The following is a 17,945-nucleotide window of genomic DNA, read 5'->3' as shown; positions in this document are numbered from 1 at the left end:
TGAGTTCCACAGTTACGTTTTCACCTGAAGGCTTAAGAAAAGGTAACAGGTTTGGAAAAGCACAAATTTCTCTAGGGTGAAAATGAAATGGTCAGAAAATGCCCAAGGTTAAATAAGACTGAAGAAATGTAATTGAAGCAAAGCACATAAAATAGGCAAGCAAAATAAGTGCTTTTTTCACACAACACATAGGTGGAACTGGATAACTCATAGTCAACATTGTAGATCCAAAAGTACACAGACGGTTAAAATAATTTGACAAGCTCATGGAAGCAAAATCCATCAAGATTAAACATAAAAATAAAAATTTGAGTTCAGGTACAATATAGTCTGCAAACTGCTAGTAGCCATGAAAGTACACTATGGGAAGTATCAGCATATATTTGCCTTCTTTGTTCTTTATACTTCTTTCTCAAGCATCTGCAGAGGCGACTGTTGGCCCTGATACCATACTGTACACTGGTCTCAGACCCAGCATTGCTTTCTTATATTAGCATAGTTATGTGTTATATGAAAAACTGTTCTAAAAGGGTCACCTAATGATAAGTAGTTACGAATTTCTTGTGTTACCAGATATAGAGACAAAGAATTATACCTGCTACATTCCTGCTCAATGCTCGTGTATCTCAGAGAAGCAAAGGACAGGATAAGAGCTTTGACACTACAAAGGAAGAAGGCCCAATGGGGTGGACCACTCACCTGTTCATACAGTTCCCCTCTGATCAGTGCTGTTGAGATCCTATTAATGACATCCCCATTGGTCATGAGCTCATCCCTGCTCATGGCCAGCCGTGCCGCCTTAGCTGGCAGCCCTGCCCGCAGGTATAAGCTGATGGCTGCCAGGTAGTCTCCCTGTCCCTCTTGGACCTCCCCAGCCTTCTCTTCTTGCTGGGTGTCCAGCAGCCATTGGTAGTAACCCCGACGTAGCTTATCCAGCATCGGGTGTCCCTGTTGAGAAATCAATCACTGGTTGAGATCACTGGTTGACCTGGGCAAAGGCAAAATATTGTTCTATTCCTCCTGCAGGCTCTGAACAGCTCATGACACCAGACTTCTCCCTGCTCAGTTATACTACGCAACTGCAGTTAGCAGGAACCACAATGTGAGTTCTGTATACCTCTGCATCAACCATTCTTTTCTGAAGCCCTGGCTATTCCTAAACCGAAGTAGCTTTTCTCCCTCACTATTCACTGAGGTCTGTAATACCATCACTGCAACCTCCCTTTACATTTCTCTTTTATCATCTTAAGACATTCCCCGCTATTTTATTCCTTGACTGTCAGATGCATGATCATTAAGAACACACTAGTTTTATTCCTGTGCCTTGTCTTGTGGGCAAGTCTGGCTACCATAATCCTTCCTAAACTGCATCTCTGATGCACACTGGCCCTCTAGCCATATTACACTGTACTCTATAAAATAAAAGCACCTATTTGGTGTTGGACCAAAGATCTATTTATCCCCAAACCATGTCTTCTGCCATTCTTAACAGCTGCCTTGCTGATCTCTGAACTTGCTACTTCTTAGGGGCATCAGTTCTTATTTAGCACTGCAATTAAGTCTCTCCACACCCAAGCCTCCATTCTTGTGCCTTGTTCTCCTGATTCTATGATGTGTTCTGGACTGTCTGATGGCATGGCACCTTCCCCTTTTTAGTGAAGCGAATCAGATGGTGGACCTTCAGGGCAGGCTCAGAGTCTCTTTGGGAGCCTCTCCAAGCAGATATCAAGTCCTGATAAGCCAGGTGAAGAGCATCTAGATCATCATTGGATTCCGAACCAGGAGACTTACCAAGCAAGCCCAAACCACAGTTTGGTGAAGCTATATTCTGTACCTTGGCCTCCGCGACTACAATGCACTCATCCCACATGTGCAGCTCCTGGTACATGTCCATGGCCTCCTCTGTAGCATTCTGTGTTAAAGAGCGAAGTGTGAACCTGAAGGGTCCGTTAGCAGACACACTGCCATTGAGGTCTCACAGCAGATGCAGGTTAGATGTGCAGAAACCACATGCACAAGTGAACCATCCCTTTTACATGAATATTGAACCTCCCTCATCCTCTTTCTGTACCTCAGGGCAATCACAAAATCATAGAATGGTTTGGGTTGGAAGGGACCTTAAAGATCATCTAATTCCAACCCCCTTGCCATGGGCAGGAACACATTCCACTAGACCAGGTTGCTCACAGCCCCGTCTAACCTGGCCTTGTACGCTTCCAGGGATGGGGCATTGTCCTGGCTTCTGTTAGGACAGACTTAATTTTCCTCCTAGTAGCTGGTAGGGTGCTATGTTCTGGATTAGGATGAGAAGAGTGCTAATAACATGCTGATGTTTTAGCTGTTGCAGAGCAGTGCTTATACCAAGCCAAGGACTTTTCAGCTTCTCGCTCTGTCCTGCCAGCGAGCAGGCTGGGGGTGCAGCAGGAGCTGGGAGGGGACAGACCCAGGACAGCTGACCCAAACTGGCCAAAGGGGTATTCCATACCATCTGACGTCATGCTAAACAATATATAGGGGTGGCTAGCTGGGGTGAGGGGGCCAGCTGCTCAGGGATAGGCTTGGCATCGGTCAGCAGGTGGTGAGCAATTGCATTGTGCATCACTTGTTTCGTACACATTATTATTAGTAGTACTATTATCATTATTATTATTATTATTATTGTTATTTTCCTGTCTTAATAAACTGTCTTTATCTCAACCCACAGGCTTCACTTTCCCGTTTCTCTCCTCCATCCCAGAGAGAGAGGGGGGAGGGTGAGCGAACGGCTGTGTGGTGTTTAGCTGCTGACCGGGTTAAAACACAACAGGCATCCACAGCTTTTCTGGGCAACCTGTTCCAGTGCCTCACCACCCTCAGAATTAAGAATTTCTTCCTTATATCTAATCTAAATCTATCTTCTTTTTGTTTAAAGGCATTACTCCCTGTCCTATCACTATATTTCCTGACAAATCCTACACTTTGGAACGAGGAGTATCTCCCTCTATTCCAGGGTAAAAACTTTTATCCCAGAAAAAGAAAGTCTTCCTTCTCTCTTTCATACCAGGGCACAAATCTCCCTGCTCAGAAATAAGTGAAACCTTTTCTGCTCCTGGTTTCTCTACTCACCTGTTCCAGGAAGATCATCTCTGCCAGCTTGTAGTTCTTGTCTAGCATGGCCAAGCGGGCACGCACCAGGTAATGGTCTGTACCATCCCCACCCTGCAGACAGTCACAGTTAGCTCAGTTGGTTTCTTGGGTGAAAGAACAGGCTCTGGATATGGTATAAGGGAGGTGATTGCAGGTGGGGGGTCTTTGTCATTACAGAAACTAAGAAGACAGAAGTGAGAAGAAGGGAGTAGTACAGTACACAATGTTTACCCGGAAGAGGGATCTGACAGGCCTGGATGAAGGATTAGGTCAGCAGATTCTACATGATCATGTCCTAGTCTGCAGCAGCATAATGGGGGGCATGGACACAGAAGATAATGTGTATGCAAGTGTTTACAGGGAAGTGACTGCCCTGAACAGCAGAAAAGGTTTGACTCACATGCTCTTGAGCTGCCTGGTCAGCAATAGCATTGGTTTCATGCAGAAATCGAGCCTTTGCCATATTGCCCAGAGCTGCAAAGCACCTGGGAAGATGGGAAGAACAAAGCAATTAGTCACTAACGGGTTTGTTGGCACCTTTGGTTCAAGACAAGAAAATCAGAACCTGGGCAGCAGACCACGCAGTGCAAGCTGGAGAGGTGGGTAGCCCTGCTTCAAGAGAAGGATTTTGTTAAGAACCATGTTCAGATGTGCCCTCTAGTCCAGCTCCATGGAAGAAGCCATAGGCATGACCATAGTCCATGCTTCACTTCCCTACACTTTACAGATCCTCTGAGTTTGTCAGTAAAGTTTAATATCTTTATCAATGACATAGACAGTGGGATCGAGTGCACCCTCAGCAAGTTTGCAGACAACACCAAGGTGAGTGGTGCAGTTGATACAATAGAAGGAAGGGATGCCATCCAAAGGGACCTGGACAGGCTAGAAAAGTGGGCCCATGTGAACCAAAGTGCTTAGGCGCAAGGTGCTGCACCTGCGTCAGGGCAATCCCGGACATGAGTACAGACTGGGGGAAGAACTCATTGAGAGCAGCCCTGCAGAGAAGGTCTTGAGGGTTGTGGTGGATGAAAAGCCAGCAGTGTGCGCTGGCAGCCCAGAAGGCCAACTGCATCCTGGGCTGCAGCAACAGAGGAGTGGCCAGCAGGTCTAGGGAGGTGATTGTCCCCCTCTACTCTGCTCTTTTGAGCCCCCACTTGGAGCACTGCATCCAGGTCTGGGGCTCCCAGCACAAGAAGGATGTTGATCTTTTAGAATAGGTCCAGAGGAGGGCCACAAAGATTATCAGAGGGCTGGAGCACCTCTCCTACGAAGAAAGGCTGAGAGAGCTGGGGATGTTCAGCCTGAAGAAGAGAAGGCTCCAGGGAGACCTCACTGCAGCTTTTCAGAACTTAAAGGGGGCTTATAAAACGATGGAGAGCAACTTTTTGCTTGGTCAGATAATGACAGGACAAGGGGGAATGGTTTTAAACTACAACAGGGGAGATTTAGATTAGATGTTAGGAGGAAATTCTTCACTCAGAGGGTGGTGAAGAACTGGAACAGGTTGCCCAGAGAGGCTGTGGATGCCACATCCCTGGAGGTGTTCAAGACCAGGTTGGATGAGGCCCTGGGCGACTTGATCTGGTGGGTGCCATCCCTGACCATGGTAGGGGGGTTGGAACTAGATGATCTTTAAGGTCCCTTCCAAACTGAGCCATTCTGTGATTCTGTGATCTGACAGACATAGAATCATAGAATGTCTCGGTTTGGAAGGAACCTTAAAGATTATTATTACCCTAAAGTCAATGCCTGGAATAGAGAACACTTCATTCTCCAATGCAGTGAACTTTCCAGGCCATGCAAAAAGTCACATCTTCAGTTAAATTCTGGTTTCTGTGAGGGATCCAGCAAAGAGAGTGTTTAGGCCAGAAAGATGTTATAGCTTTTTTCTGTACCTCTCTGCAACGTGCAGCTGTCTGGCTTCCAAAGCCAGTCTGCTTAGAGTCTTCCACATGGCTTCCGTCTCTGTTGACATTTCTAGTGTCTCCAAAAATGCAGTGGCCCTTGAGGCAAAGAGATATGCAGACTTTCAGTAACAGAACAGAAGAGCTCTCTGATGCAAATCCTAGTCTGAGACCAGAGCTTCCTAAGAGTTCCCAAGAGTTGCACTGAAAACACACAGGTGTGACAAGTTTTGAAGACTGTATAAAAACAAGGCCTGACGTATCAGGGAAAAATTCTCAAGTGGGATCAGTTTGTGAAATTTTATTCCCTGGTCAATTTTAAATACAGGTAACAACATCAGCCCTGCCCAGGTGGCCATCATAACTGCTTTGGACAGTCAGTTTTTACTCCGCATAGCTCCTGAAAGTCTCCATGAAACAGTGTCACTGTCACTGGAGGGGCAGCAGCAAGAGCTCTGAAGTACTACTTCACATCTGGCTCCTATGGAAGACACTTACTGCAGTTAAATGCAAACTCCATTCACTGAATTCATTGGTGTCAATGGCACCAGACTGGCCAGCATTTTCTGCCACACAGTCTGAAACCACAGAGCTGTGAGGATGACAAAGGGGAGTACTCATTCCTCAATACCTGGCGCCAACATCAATGCTCAGTGCCTAAACTTCAACTCAGCATAGAAAGTCATGCTGGTGTTAAGTCATAGACTGCTGACCCTCAGATGCATGCTAAGTAAAGTGGGGCACCTGCTATAACCATATAGCTTACCTAGCACTTACCTGTGATAATCCCCATCATCAATGGCAGTTCCAAACTCTATGAGACCTTCATCTAGGGTGTAGGACACAGTGTTCACTCCTTCAGATACGATCACTTCTGTCTTTCCATCATTCCGTTCCAAGTCTACGATATCTCCCTAAAAAGAGTACCAGTTATCAACACTCCCATGTTCTTCTAGAGTATGTAGGGGTAGTATGGATGTGAGACAGCACTGTGGCAACTCTGCATGACTAAAGTTCTGCTGGATGAGCTCACACCTAGCAGACATTGTCACTATCACACTACAGAGAATGAAAAAGCCACTGAGCAGCTCCTCCTATCTCCAGGTTCTGCCAGAAATGCCTGCCACAGAGCATTTCTGGCAGTGCAATATGAAACAGGTGAGCTCATATTTTGTCCAGGAGAAACTGGCAGTTCCCTTCTGTCTTCTCTTCTGAAATCTGCCATCCTGCATATTCCCACATACATGAACAATTAGTACAGAAATTCATGGAGGAAATCAAAGTCTTCAGAGTTTTACCTTCAGAGGAAACATGGTGACTCGCTCTGGAGCATCAATGTTATACCAAATGCAGAGGTTGTTTCTGCTTTGCGCCACCACCACATCACTGCCTGGAACCCACTGTACATAGGAGCAATAGTTCAAAATGGTAGTCTTGGTGCTGCTTTCAACATCATAGAGCTGCAACTAGATGAGGAAAGAGGAGAAAAAGGCTCAGCATGGCTCATGGCTGGGCTACTAGCTTATATGAACATGGTAGGAACATCTGAGCAAGCATCTTGTAAACAGGTATTACCAACCAAGAATCAAACATTCTCCAAGATATGTAGCTCAAACTTCCACACGGTTATTATTTATATATGTTCACAGTATCACAGATTTCTAGGTTGGAAGAGACCTCAAGATCATCGAGTCCAACCTCCGACCTAACACTAAGTACTCCACTAAACCATATCGCTAAGCTCGACATCTAAACGTCTTTTAAAGACCTCCAGGGATGGTGACTCCACCACCTCCCTGGGCAGCCCATTCCAATGCTTAATAACCGTTTCGGTAAAGAAGTACTTCCTAACATCCAACCTAAAACTCCCGTCGCAACTTTCGCCCATTCCCCCTCGTCCTGTCACCAGGCACATAGGAGAACAGACCAACCCCCACCTCGCTACAGCCTCCTTTAAGGTAACTGTAGAGAGCGATAAGGTCGCCCCTGAGCCTCCTCTTTTCCAGGCTGAACAAGCCCAGCTCCCTCAGCCGCTCCTCGTAAGACTTGTTCTCCAGACCCCTCACCAGCTTGGTCACCCTTCTCTGGACTCGCTCGAGCACGTCCATGTCCTTCCTGTAGCGAGGGGCCCAAAACTGAACACAGCACTCAAGGTGCGGCCTCACCAGAGCCGAGTACAGGGGCACAATCACTTCCCTAGACCTGCTGGCCACACTGCTTCTTATGCAGGCCAGGATGCTGTTGGCCTTCTTGGCCACCTGGGCACACTGCTGGCTCATATTCAGCCGACTATCAACCAATACTCCCAGGTCCCTCTCGGCCAGGCAGCTTTCCAGCCACTCATCTCCCAGCCTGTAGCACTGCTTGGGGTTGTTGCGCCCCCGGTGCAGGACCCGGCACTTGGCCTTGTTGAACTTCATACAGTTGACCTCAGCCCATCGCTCCAGCCTATCCAGATCCTCCTGCAGAGCCTTCCTGCCCTCGAGCAGATCGACACACGCACTTAGCTTGGTGTCATCTGCAAACTTACTGAGGGTGCACTGGACGCCCTCATCCAGATCATCGATAAAGATATTAAAGAGGACCGGCCCCAGTACCGAGCCCTGGGGGACACCACTAGTGACCGGCCTCCAACCAGATTTGACTCCATTCACCACAACTCTCTGGGCCCGGCCATCCAGCCAGTTTCTAACCCAGCGAAGCGTACGCCAGTCCAAGCCCCGAGCAGCCAGTTTCTTGAGGAGAATGTTGTGGGGAACTGTGTCAAAAGCCTTACTGAGGTCAAGGTAAACCACATCCACAGCCTTTCCCTCATCCACCAAGCGCGTCACTTGGTCATAGAAGGAGATCAGGTTCGTCAAGCAGGACCTGCCTTTCATAAACCCATGCTGACTGGGCCTGATCGCCTGCTTGCCCTGCAAGTGCCGCGTGATGACCCTCAAGATAATCTGCTCCATGAGCTTTCCTGGCACTGAGGTCAAACTGACAGGCCTATAGTTCCCCGGGTCTGCCCTGCGGCCCTTCTTATAGATGGGCGTCACATTGGCTAGCGGCCAGTCAACTGGGACCTCCCCCGATAGCCAGGACTTCCGATAAATGATGGAAAGTGGCTCGGCCAGCTCCTCCGCCAGTTCTTTCAGTACCCTCGGGTGCATCCCATCCGGCCCCATCGACTTGCGCACATCCAAGCTCCGTAGCAGGTCGCCAACCATTTCCTCATGGATAGCGAAGGCCACATCCTGCTCCCCATCCCCTTCCACCAGCTCAAGGCACTGGGTATCCAGAGAACAACCGGTATTGCCGCTAAAGACTGAGGCAAAGGCGGCATTAAGCACCTCAGCCTTTTCCTCATCCTTAGTAACTAGGTTTCCCCTCGCATCCAGTAAAGGATGGAGATTCTCCTTAGTCCTCCGTTTCGCGTTGATATATTTGTAAAAGGATTTTTTGTTGTCTTTAACGGCAGTAGCCAGGTTGAGCTCCAGATGAGCTTTGGCCTTTCTAATTTTCTCCCTGCACAGCCTCGCTACATCCTTGTAGTCCTCCTCAGTGGCCCGCCCTTTTTTCCAAAGATTATAAACCCTCTTTTTTCTGCTAAGCACAAGCCGCAACTCTCTGTTGAGCCAGGCCGGTCTTCTTCCACGCCGGCTCGTCTTTGGACACGTGGGGACGGACCGCTCCTGTGCCATCACGATTTCCTTCTTGAGGAGCGCCCAGCCTTCCTGGACTCCTCTGCCCTTCAGAACCGCCTCCCAAGGGACTCGGCCAACCAGCGTCCTGAGCAGCTCAAAGTCAGCCCTCCGGAAGTCCAATACAGCAGTTTTACTGGTCCCCTTCCTGGCCTCGCCAAGAATAGAGAACTCTACCATTTCGTGGTCACTCTGCCCAAGACAGTTTCCGACCACCACATCTCCCACCAGTCCTTCTCTGTTTGTGAAGAGAAGGTCTAGCGGGGCACCACCCCTGGTAGGTTCACTGACCAGCTGCGTCAGGAAGCTATCTCCCACGCTCTCCAGAAACCTCCTAGACTGCTTTCTCTGTGCCGTGTTGTGTTTCCAGGATATGTCCGGGAAGTTGAAGTCCCCCACGAGGACAAGCGCCGACGATTTTGCAACTTCTGTCAGTTGCCTATAAAACTCCTCATCCGTCTCCTCATCCTGGTTCGGCGGTCTATAACAGACCCCGACCAGGAAGCTAGCCTTGCCGGCCTTCCCGCGGATCCTAACCCACAGGGATTCAACCTTATCATTCCCAGCCTGGAGGTCCACAACATCAACATCAAAAGATTCTCTAATGTAGAGAGCCACGCCACCACCCCCTCTGTGCTGCCTGTCCCTCCTGAAGAGCCGATAGCCAGGCATTGCAGCACTCCAGTCGTGGGAGCGGTCCCACCACGTCTCCGTGATGGCAACCAAGTCGTAGCCTGCCTGCTGCACGATGGCTTCCAGCTCCTCCTGTTTGTTACCCATGCTGCGTGCATTAGTGTAGATGCACTTCAGCTGGGCCATCGCCTTCTTCCCCGGCCTAGCCATTGTTTCCCCCGGCACAGCTCCAACAAGCCTTGTTTGAGCCCCGTCCCCCTTCTTACCTAGTTTAAAGCGCTCTCTATGAGTCCCGCCAGCTCCTGGCCTAGGATCCGTTTTCCCCTTGGAGATAGGGACCCGTCTGGGGCCATCAGGCCGGGTGCCGAGTAAAGCTCCCCATGGTGAAAAAACCCAAAATTTCTGTGCTGGCACCAGCCTCTGAGCCACCTATTAACCACGCGAGCTTTCCATGTCCTCTCCGTGCCTCTCCCTTCCCCCGTAGGGATTGACGAAAACACCACCTGCACTCCCGCTCCCTCCACCAATCGTCCCAGCCCCCTACAGTCCTGTTTGATAAAAGCAGTTAGCAGAGGATGGTTTCGATCCATCGACCGCTGGGTTATGGGCCCAGCACGCTTCCGCTGCACCACTCTGCTGCTGTATGTTACTATTGAAGACTTAAGATCTTTTTTAACTCTTGCTATATTTCAGGCAGCACGCTCAGATCCTGACCTCCTTATTGCTAAGTTCATAAATATATAAAACAGAGTATGTTCTGTGCTACTTCAGCACCCTCTTGGTTGTACAGCTGCAATAGGAGAATGGTCTCTTAAGTCCTTCATGCAACCAGACTGAAGGACCAAGAAGGGCCTTCCTCTGCAGCTCTGGGCTGAACTGTCCATCCTAGGTAAAGTCTTATTGCAAGAACTGTTGCCAATAAGCTGAAAGGATGTTGCCCTGAAACAAACTTGGCAATTTGGAAGGTATAACCTGACACATGGCATAACAAAGGTGTATAATGCCTTGTAACTTAAAAGTCTTGGGCTGTGTTTGCTCTTTCTCATAATTGGCTTCACATGGTAAAGATGCAAAAAAGAAAAGATAATTGTGTTGAGCCTTATGACATACCAGTAGAAGAGAACAAGAAAGAAGCTTTGTCAGTCTGTACTAAACTGACTGGAGGGAGATACAGGGACATAGTTTAGGAGAATCATGGTACTGTCTGATTTAGGCTGGTGGCAGTACGTAGCCTGTTGAGAGAGCCCATGTGGATGCCCCACTGAGAGCCTGTTGAGAGAGCCCAGAGAGGTTGTGGGATGCCCCATCCCTGGAAGTATTCAAGGCGAGGCTGGATGTGGCTCTGGGCAGCCTGCTCTAGTGGCTGGCAACCCTGCCCAGAGCAGGGGGGTTGAAACTAGATGATCTTTAAGGTCCTTTTCAACCCAGGCCATTCTATGATTCTATGAGAGGCCTGAAAAGCAGACAGATGAAGTTTCAGCAATCTTTACGACTCTGAGATTCTTGTTGAGAGAGTAAATTATAGAGCCCAAATATAAACTGAACAAGAATTTAGAAATAAATATAAAACATTATGTTGCTGGGAAAGTTCTCCCATCTCACATGGTAGGACATACAGCCTTGTGGAAATGTATATATCACTCATAAATAGAAGCCTGTTTCATCCAATGCAGCCTGAAGTCATATTAGTACCTTTCTGAAGAGTATTAGTGCAACAGAGAACAAACAGAAGCCCTTCCTATCAGCAATGATTCAGTCTCCTTTATAGTGAAGCTCTTTCTTGACTGATACTTTTATGAACATGTAAAATTAGTATTTTAATGAGCTGCAGACATGGAATAATCCTTCTGAGAGTTAAGAGCATCTTGATTAACAAGGCACTCTAATGCTGATGCAGGCATTAGATTTTTTTACAAATCCATGTTGGGCTGCTCCTCCTATTTCTCTGGAATCACAAAGTACTTGTAGGAGTCCCTCTTCAACTATCATTTTTGTGTAAGAAAGCCTACCTCTAGCACAACCCTGTGAGAAATGTCTGTGTGGTAATGAGGTTGTGAGGTGCCAGATGTATGCACTGGAAACTTTGGCTACAAAGTTGAGCACTCTGGTCTGATAAGCTTGGCAGCAATGAATCAGACTGTATGTGAGTGATAACAAGCAGACAGATAATTAAGTGGAGATCTGTGGTTCCTAGGCAAGAAAGTATATTCGCACCCCCTAAAATCTATGATGCAGTCTTAGGGGTCAAGCTGCCAAAAATGACAAAGCAGGAGCAGCTCAGTGAAGAAGCCAGGGGCTCCTGTCTGAAACGAGGGATGAATTCAAGAGTTTCATCTGAGAGGAAGGATTACAACACCTATGCATGTATGAACATAATACCTCATCCATCCTTGGACTAAGGAGAGAGGTACGGCCAACATGGAAATATTCTACTGCAGACTGACAGTCTCCAGGGATGTGAACGTGAACTCTGGAGCAATCAAAACCATCTTGGGATGAGCTGCAGTGCTATGGCTGGGCCTGCCACAGCATCTGGGATACCTGCATAGAAATTCTGGACATGAATTACATCATTGTCAATAAGGTCATGTGTTCTTCTCAGGACACTTGTTACAAGACGAATAAATGAAGTGAAGCAGTCAGAAAGCCTTACATTCGTAACAATGAAGAAGGCTTCACTGTGAGCTGGGTAGAACTGTAACACAATTGATAAATACATCTTCTTGCCTGCTGTGGTGAGCTTTTTCATCTGTATCTGTACATACACTAAACACACCTAGAACATTATGTACCTGCATTACATTAGAATCTGTAGCGTGAAACTGTTATGATTTTGGGCATAGTTTTGTCCTGGGTTTACTAATACTCTCCCACACAACATTCAATCACAAGCCAAGGGCCACACTGGACATGCCATTTGGTTGTGACCAGGCTGTTTTAGAGAATTAGAGTTCATCTTACAGACATAAGCCAAGCTGTTGCAGAGAACACCTTTTTTAAATTGACATGTTAAGTGCAACATTAGGGTCCTCATCCTGAGATTCACCCACTTGCCTCCATCTCACAAAGAGTCTACTGTGAGAAACAAAGTTATGTTTTTGCAATAGAAGGTGTTTTTGCACACTATAACCTGTATTTTAAGGATTGATGAGAAGGAGGAAGATGTCAAGTAACTTTAGAGTTAGCTATGACTGAAAACCAAACAGGCAATGCTGCCAACTCATGCAATCTGTACATGGTCTGTCTTTCTTAAAGGAATAGTCAAAAAATCATGAGAAATTCACATGTGTTTCTCATCTCCTTTCCCTGCACTCATGCATATTTGTCTTTACTTCTCCCCAGGTGTGCCACGCTGCCACAACCCCCCCAGATGTGCCTGGCCTTACCCTCATCTTCTTGTCCCTGAAGAGTAGTTTGTGGCCTGTTTCATTCAGTTCCAGCCAATCAATCTTGCTGTCATGGCTAATAGTGCCAGCATTGTAGCTACCTACAAGGTCCACTTGGGAAGGAAAAAGAAGAAACAGTATAAGTACCTAAAGGTGCTGAACATTCAGTGCTGCCCCATGGGGATCAGGTACTTAGGACCTAAATACAGCAGGACCCATGGGCAAACACACTGTGACACGAAAAGCAGACTGCAGTGAAATTTTATCTTGGTGCCTTGTCAACAGCAGTAACTCCTTCCACCCTCCTGTTAGTATGCACAGGTCACAGACAGTGCAAGCAGCAATATCATCATGCTGAACTGCACAGAATGTTGGATTTGGGACGCAGTCAAAGCTGCCCCACAGCTGTGCCCGCACCAGGCAGCTAACCTGCCAAAAGCAGGGCAGCCTGGTGTCTAGTAATCTGCTGACAGGCAGATGAATGTGAAGGGGGCCTTCAGCAATCTGCTACCTAGTAGAGTGAATACAAAGAGGGCCTTCATGGATATGCTTGGCACAGTAAGTGCAAAGGGATCAGTCAAGCTACAAAATACAGGGGAGGGGTGTTTACATTCACCTGTTGCTATGGTTTTGATGTCTATCAAATAAGCCAGTCTCTTGTTCTCCTCCACGCCCCTCTGCCGTCTCTCATTGATACGGACACTATAATTTGAAAGGAATGATTACTGTTACCCTTAATGCTCTCTAAATTCACAGGACTGAATCCCATCTTCCCCTTGCCAGATTTACTTGCAATTTCCCTAAGCACATGGAGCCTCTTGTAGTTTTCTGACCTGTGACCCTTGCACAATACCTACGGCTGCTTCAAATGGAAACAAAGCTTCCGATTCACAGCTTCATTCCAGAAGCTGCCCCTTTGGAATCAGGGTTTCCAATAGCAAATTAGTTATGATAATTCCACCCCTGAGCAGCCCATGATCTTCCCTTCTCTCCTCTTGAATTAGAAAAGGGAGTATGGTATTTCAGAAAGACAGAGGAGGTCCCATTCACATCTAGAGTCACCAGTAATGCTGGAATAGTATCACCTGGATAGAGATGTCTGAGCAGATAAACAGGTTCTTCTTCAGGCAATAGTCAAGTCAGGCTTCAATAAGCACATAGCAGAGGAAAATGGGCTCTTGTGCTTCTAAAACTTTAGAACCATCAATTGTAACAGAGCAACTAAACCCCATCATTGGTTACTGCCAGAATAAGATAACTCAGGAAACATTCAGCAACGTGCCATCAAGTCCCAGAGTCTGGGAGCTGTGTTTTACAGAGTGGTAAGCTTCCAAGTATATGTATCTGAGATCACTTCCACAAAATGCCTGTACTGGCCACACATGCGGGTGTGACACTCACCTGACAAGATGAGGGCTCATGAACTCTGTGCGGACAGACCCCAAGATGTCATTATTTCCATATTCCACCAGTGTCAACTCCCCTGCATTAAAGATCATGCAGACCTGTAGGAGAAAGGGGAATGCACTCTTAGAGAAAAGCCAGGAAAGCACTAATACCTACCAGTGAGGTGAGCAGAAAAGGACTCTACTACACACAAGTCTAAATTTAAACCCAATGGGATGAGCAAGGATCTGTTCTTGTCTTCCTGTTTTGACTGCCAGCTTTTCCTGATGACTGGGGATTTTAGTCCTGGCTCTATCAGTCTTTCAGGAAGAGCCAAGCTGTCACCTGGAGAGCTATACAGTTGACACATCAGCTTCTCCAAATCTCCCTGCCTTGCCAGAAAGTGAAGGATTCCAGGTAGTTAACACATCCTGTTTTCTGTACCTCCAACATCCTCTCTGGCTGTTGCTCTTTTATTGCTCCTCTCCCCTGCATGGTTTTGACTTACACAGTCCTCATATTGGATTTGCTTTGTACCTTGACATATGGAAAAGGCAAGTATGGGGAGGAAGCAAATCAAGATGTATATTGAGAATTTAAGTGCAGGAAACAGTTGAAAAACAGGACTTTCCAGAAATGTGGTTGACACTTTTTCTGCCAGTGCACACACTATTTTACTCACCACTCATGAGTAGCATCCTGTCCCATCCAACTTACATTTTCATTGTCGAAGAAGAACTTCTCATTTCCTCCAGACCCTTGCCAGGCTACCTAAGACACAATAGCATGGAGTGAGCAGTCAAGGTTGACAGCTTTTGCAGGGGACTAGGTTGCAGGCATTGTGGTCTGTGGTTCAGCTCTCAACTCCCAGGACAGATAGCAAGAACTACACCGCACAGGGGATCATATACCAGCAGCCCAGCTATTAACACTGTTGTTCAGTCATTACCAGCCTGCAAGTTCCTGCCTTCCTTCTCATTTTTTTGACTACCTCTGCTTCAGAGTGCTCTTCTCTTTGTGTAGCATTTGTTTGGCCTCTGAACAAAAGCTACGTGTATGACCAATGTACATGACCCTCTAGCCTATTTTTTCACAGCATCTCTCCACCTTCCTCCAGACTAACTTTAATATAAGAAGTATCCCCAAAACAACTTTGCCTCAGTAAACCTTCTGCACAGAATCAGTGCTGCCATTTGTGGGGATAGAATCTCCACACCACATGTAGCTGAAATCGTTCTCTTTTGTATGCTTGTGTGGGGTCATGTTAGCAATGACTGATCACCACAGTGTCTGTGATGGACTGGCTGATCCGGAATTTGAGAACAGCTCAGAACACTGGGTAATGCAATAGTTACTGTAATGACAACAGGCAAGTGGTCAGAGAGGCAGAAAAACAAAAGCCAAGGCTGCAGCTGTCCTTTTTCCTCGAGCAAGAGCTAAAAGTCACTGCTTCAACAAAGCTCCAGCGAGACAGCAAGATGATAAACAGACTACTCACAACCCTATTCTTTATAAGAAATCATTATAGCAAGTGCAACAAAAAGTCCTCTGTGTAATATGATATAGAGATTTAATCTGACCAGGTTTTCAGTTGGATTACCAAGCAGCAGTATCTTCCAACTTGAATCTATAGTCAGGAACTACTGCTTCCAGCTAGACTGATTAGCAGCACATCATTGGCTGATTAGAAGTGTATACCTATGCAAACAAAGCAAAATTATCCTGGGGTCTAGTTAATGCTTTTACCAGACACTAGCCTACTGTCCAGGTTTTCCTGGATTGGCACATAGTTTTATCACTCTGCACAGCATGAGGCTCAGGGTGTTGGACAGTTTTGTCTGGATTGTTCTGTACTGGCATAAGCTGAGGTACTGCAGTCATGAATGGAGATTTTTTTAAAAGAAAAAGCACAGTAAGATCCACACATTCACATCTGGAATGTGCAAATGTGCAGATGTACAGCATAAAGTTTTGCCCTCCACCCCTCTACCCTTCCCCCACCCCACCCCCGGTACAAAACACCGAAGATGTTGATAAACCGGAGGAAACTCAGCAGAGGGCCATCAAGGTGTTTGGGGCTGGAGCACTTGCACTCTGAGGCTGAAGGAATTGCGCTTCCTCAGCTTGGAGAAGGGAGACCTTAGGAAACATCTAAGAAGCCATGTTTTTTTTTCGTTTGTTTGTTTTTTTCAGGTACACAATGGAAGGGTGAAGAATGGTCATAAATTACAACAGATGAGATTCCAGTGTAACATAGAACAAATAAAAAAGTTTAAAAAAAAGGAAAAAAAGCTTTCCCCCCCCAAGGACAGTAAAGCATTGACCAGAGGAACTGTGGTATCTCCGTCCTTGAAGATTTTCAATACCTGCCTGGATAAAGCCTGAGACATCACACCTGAATTTAACGTTAACCCTCTTTTGGGTAAGAGGTTTTGATAAGAGACATCCCAAGGTCCCTTCCAATCTGAATTATTCTATGATTCTTTGGAAAAAAATGTATTGTTCCTATGCAGAAAACATATTCTGTGAGTTGCAAAGCTAAGTATTTGATACTCTTGAAATGTCATAGATTTTCCATTACCTCACTGAGCTTGTTGGAGCTGATGTCACCCAGCAGTAATGTGTCTGAGGTATGGGCCACCAGATATCTGTCCTTCCCTAAGATCTTCACCTCATCAATCTCATAACCATAGTGGGATTTTAACACAACACAAGTTCCTGTTGAGCGGTTCTTCACAATGACCTACAGAATGTGAGAAAAATATGAGGCCATCTTTCCACGCACAGAGGAAGAACACAGACTTCTTGCCCTATGGAAGACTATATAACAGATGATACTTGGGTATTTAGATATTCCTTCACATCATTTCACTCTGTTTTTTAAAGAAACCTTACCATTCCTTTTGTATTGGACAACCACTGTAGTATAAGTGTGGGACTCATTTCCACCATTTAGAAGTTTCTAGCCTAACTGTAGGACTCCTCAGGCTCCCAAGGATTTCTCACCCTTTAGGAGTTCTGCTCTCTTGCCAATGACTACAGAAGGGCGCCTAGACCGCTAGTGCACCCTTACTAACTGATTTGAACCAGGTAAAGCTGACTGAAATTAAACCACTTAAGGAGCCTGTATTTCACACTGTACCCCACACAAATTCACAAGCTAGGAAATAAACTCCATTGTCTTTCCTTTCATCAAATTTCCATCCAGACTTGACCCTGTCCCTGGACCTTGACCCTGTCCCTAAGACCTTCCCAACAAGTTCCTACAGACAAACCATAGGTGCAAATGTGTACCTAAAATACTTTGGTTACTTGCTGTGCTGATTTTGATGCATATTTTTCAAGGAAGCATATAACTGCTTTGAAGGAGAGAGGGAATGAGGTAAACGGACTCAGAGAAATACACCATCGCTCTTAACTCTTTCAAGTATAGTTGTATTGAGGCTGAAGCTCACTACTATAGAATTTACAGTGTTCTCTCAGCTGATTGGCTGAGAAAATCTGAATGGCTGGAACAAGGACTGGAAACAGATTAAGGACAGGAAAGAAGACGATGGCACCAAGAACTCCAAACATGTCTAGTTTTAGTGAACATCTCATTTTCACCAAAAGACATTACCTTATTGTATATCCTCTTACCTGGCTTGGTCCCACATACGTCATTTCAAATTTATTTTTGTAAATGCTTCTGCGAAGACAGCAGTCAAATTGTTCAACTCCTCCACACAGAGTACCCTGGGGAAACAAACACACTGCACACAGTTAGTGAATTCTTATAAGGAGAGGTATTCCAGACCCTACTCACATGACCAGGATCAGAGGTG

At 46.4% G+C, this 17,945-nt stretch overlaps 1 protein-coding gene across 2 annotated transcripts in view; it reads right to left on the bottom strand.

Annotated features, from left to right (window-relative positions):
- Positions 1-17,945, bottom strand: part of IFT172 (intraflagellar transport 172) — a 48,884-nt gene that overhangs the window by 21,504 nt on the left and 9,435 nt on the right. For both annotated transcript variants that reach the window (XM_083829167.1, XM_083829168.1), the window contains exons 10-22: positions 17,761-17,856; positions 16,703-16,864; positions 14,839-14,892; positions 14,137-14,240; positions 13,352-13,437; positions 12,736-12,848; positions 6,329-6,496; positions 5,808-5,944; positions 5,022-5,129; positions 3,527-3,611; positions 3,106-3,198; positions 1,835-1,912; positions 700-948 (exon numbers count right to left, since the gene is read on the bottom strand). In XM_083829167.1, coding sequence (XP_083685293.1) covers positions 700-948; positions 1,835-1,912; positions 3,106-3,198; positions 3,527-3,611; positions 5,022-5,129; positions 5,808-5,944; positions 6,329-6,496; positions 12,736-12,848; positions 13,352-13,437; positions 14,137-14,240; positions 14,839-14,892; positions 16,703-16,864; positions 17,761-17,856 — 1,533 coding nt within the window. The remainder of the gene's footprint in view (positions 1-699; positions 949-1,834; positions 1,913-3,105; positions 3,199-3,526; positions 3,612-5,021; positions 5,130-5,807; positions 5,945-6,328; positions 6,497-12,735; positions 12,849-13,351; positions 13,438-14,136; positions 14,241-14,838; positions 14,893-16,702; positions 16,865-17,760; positions 17,857-17,945) is intronic.

Source organism: Anser anser (assembly GCF_964211835.1).
Source record: "Anser anser genome assembly, chromosome: 3".
NCBI lineage: Eukaryota > Metazoa > Chordata > Aves > Anseriformes > Anatidae > Anser > Anser anser.
This window is presented reverse-complemented; position numbering and strand designations above follow the sequence as displayed.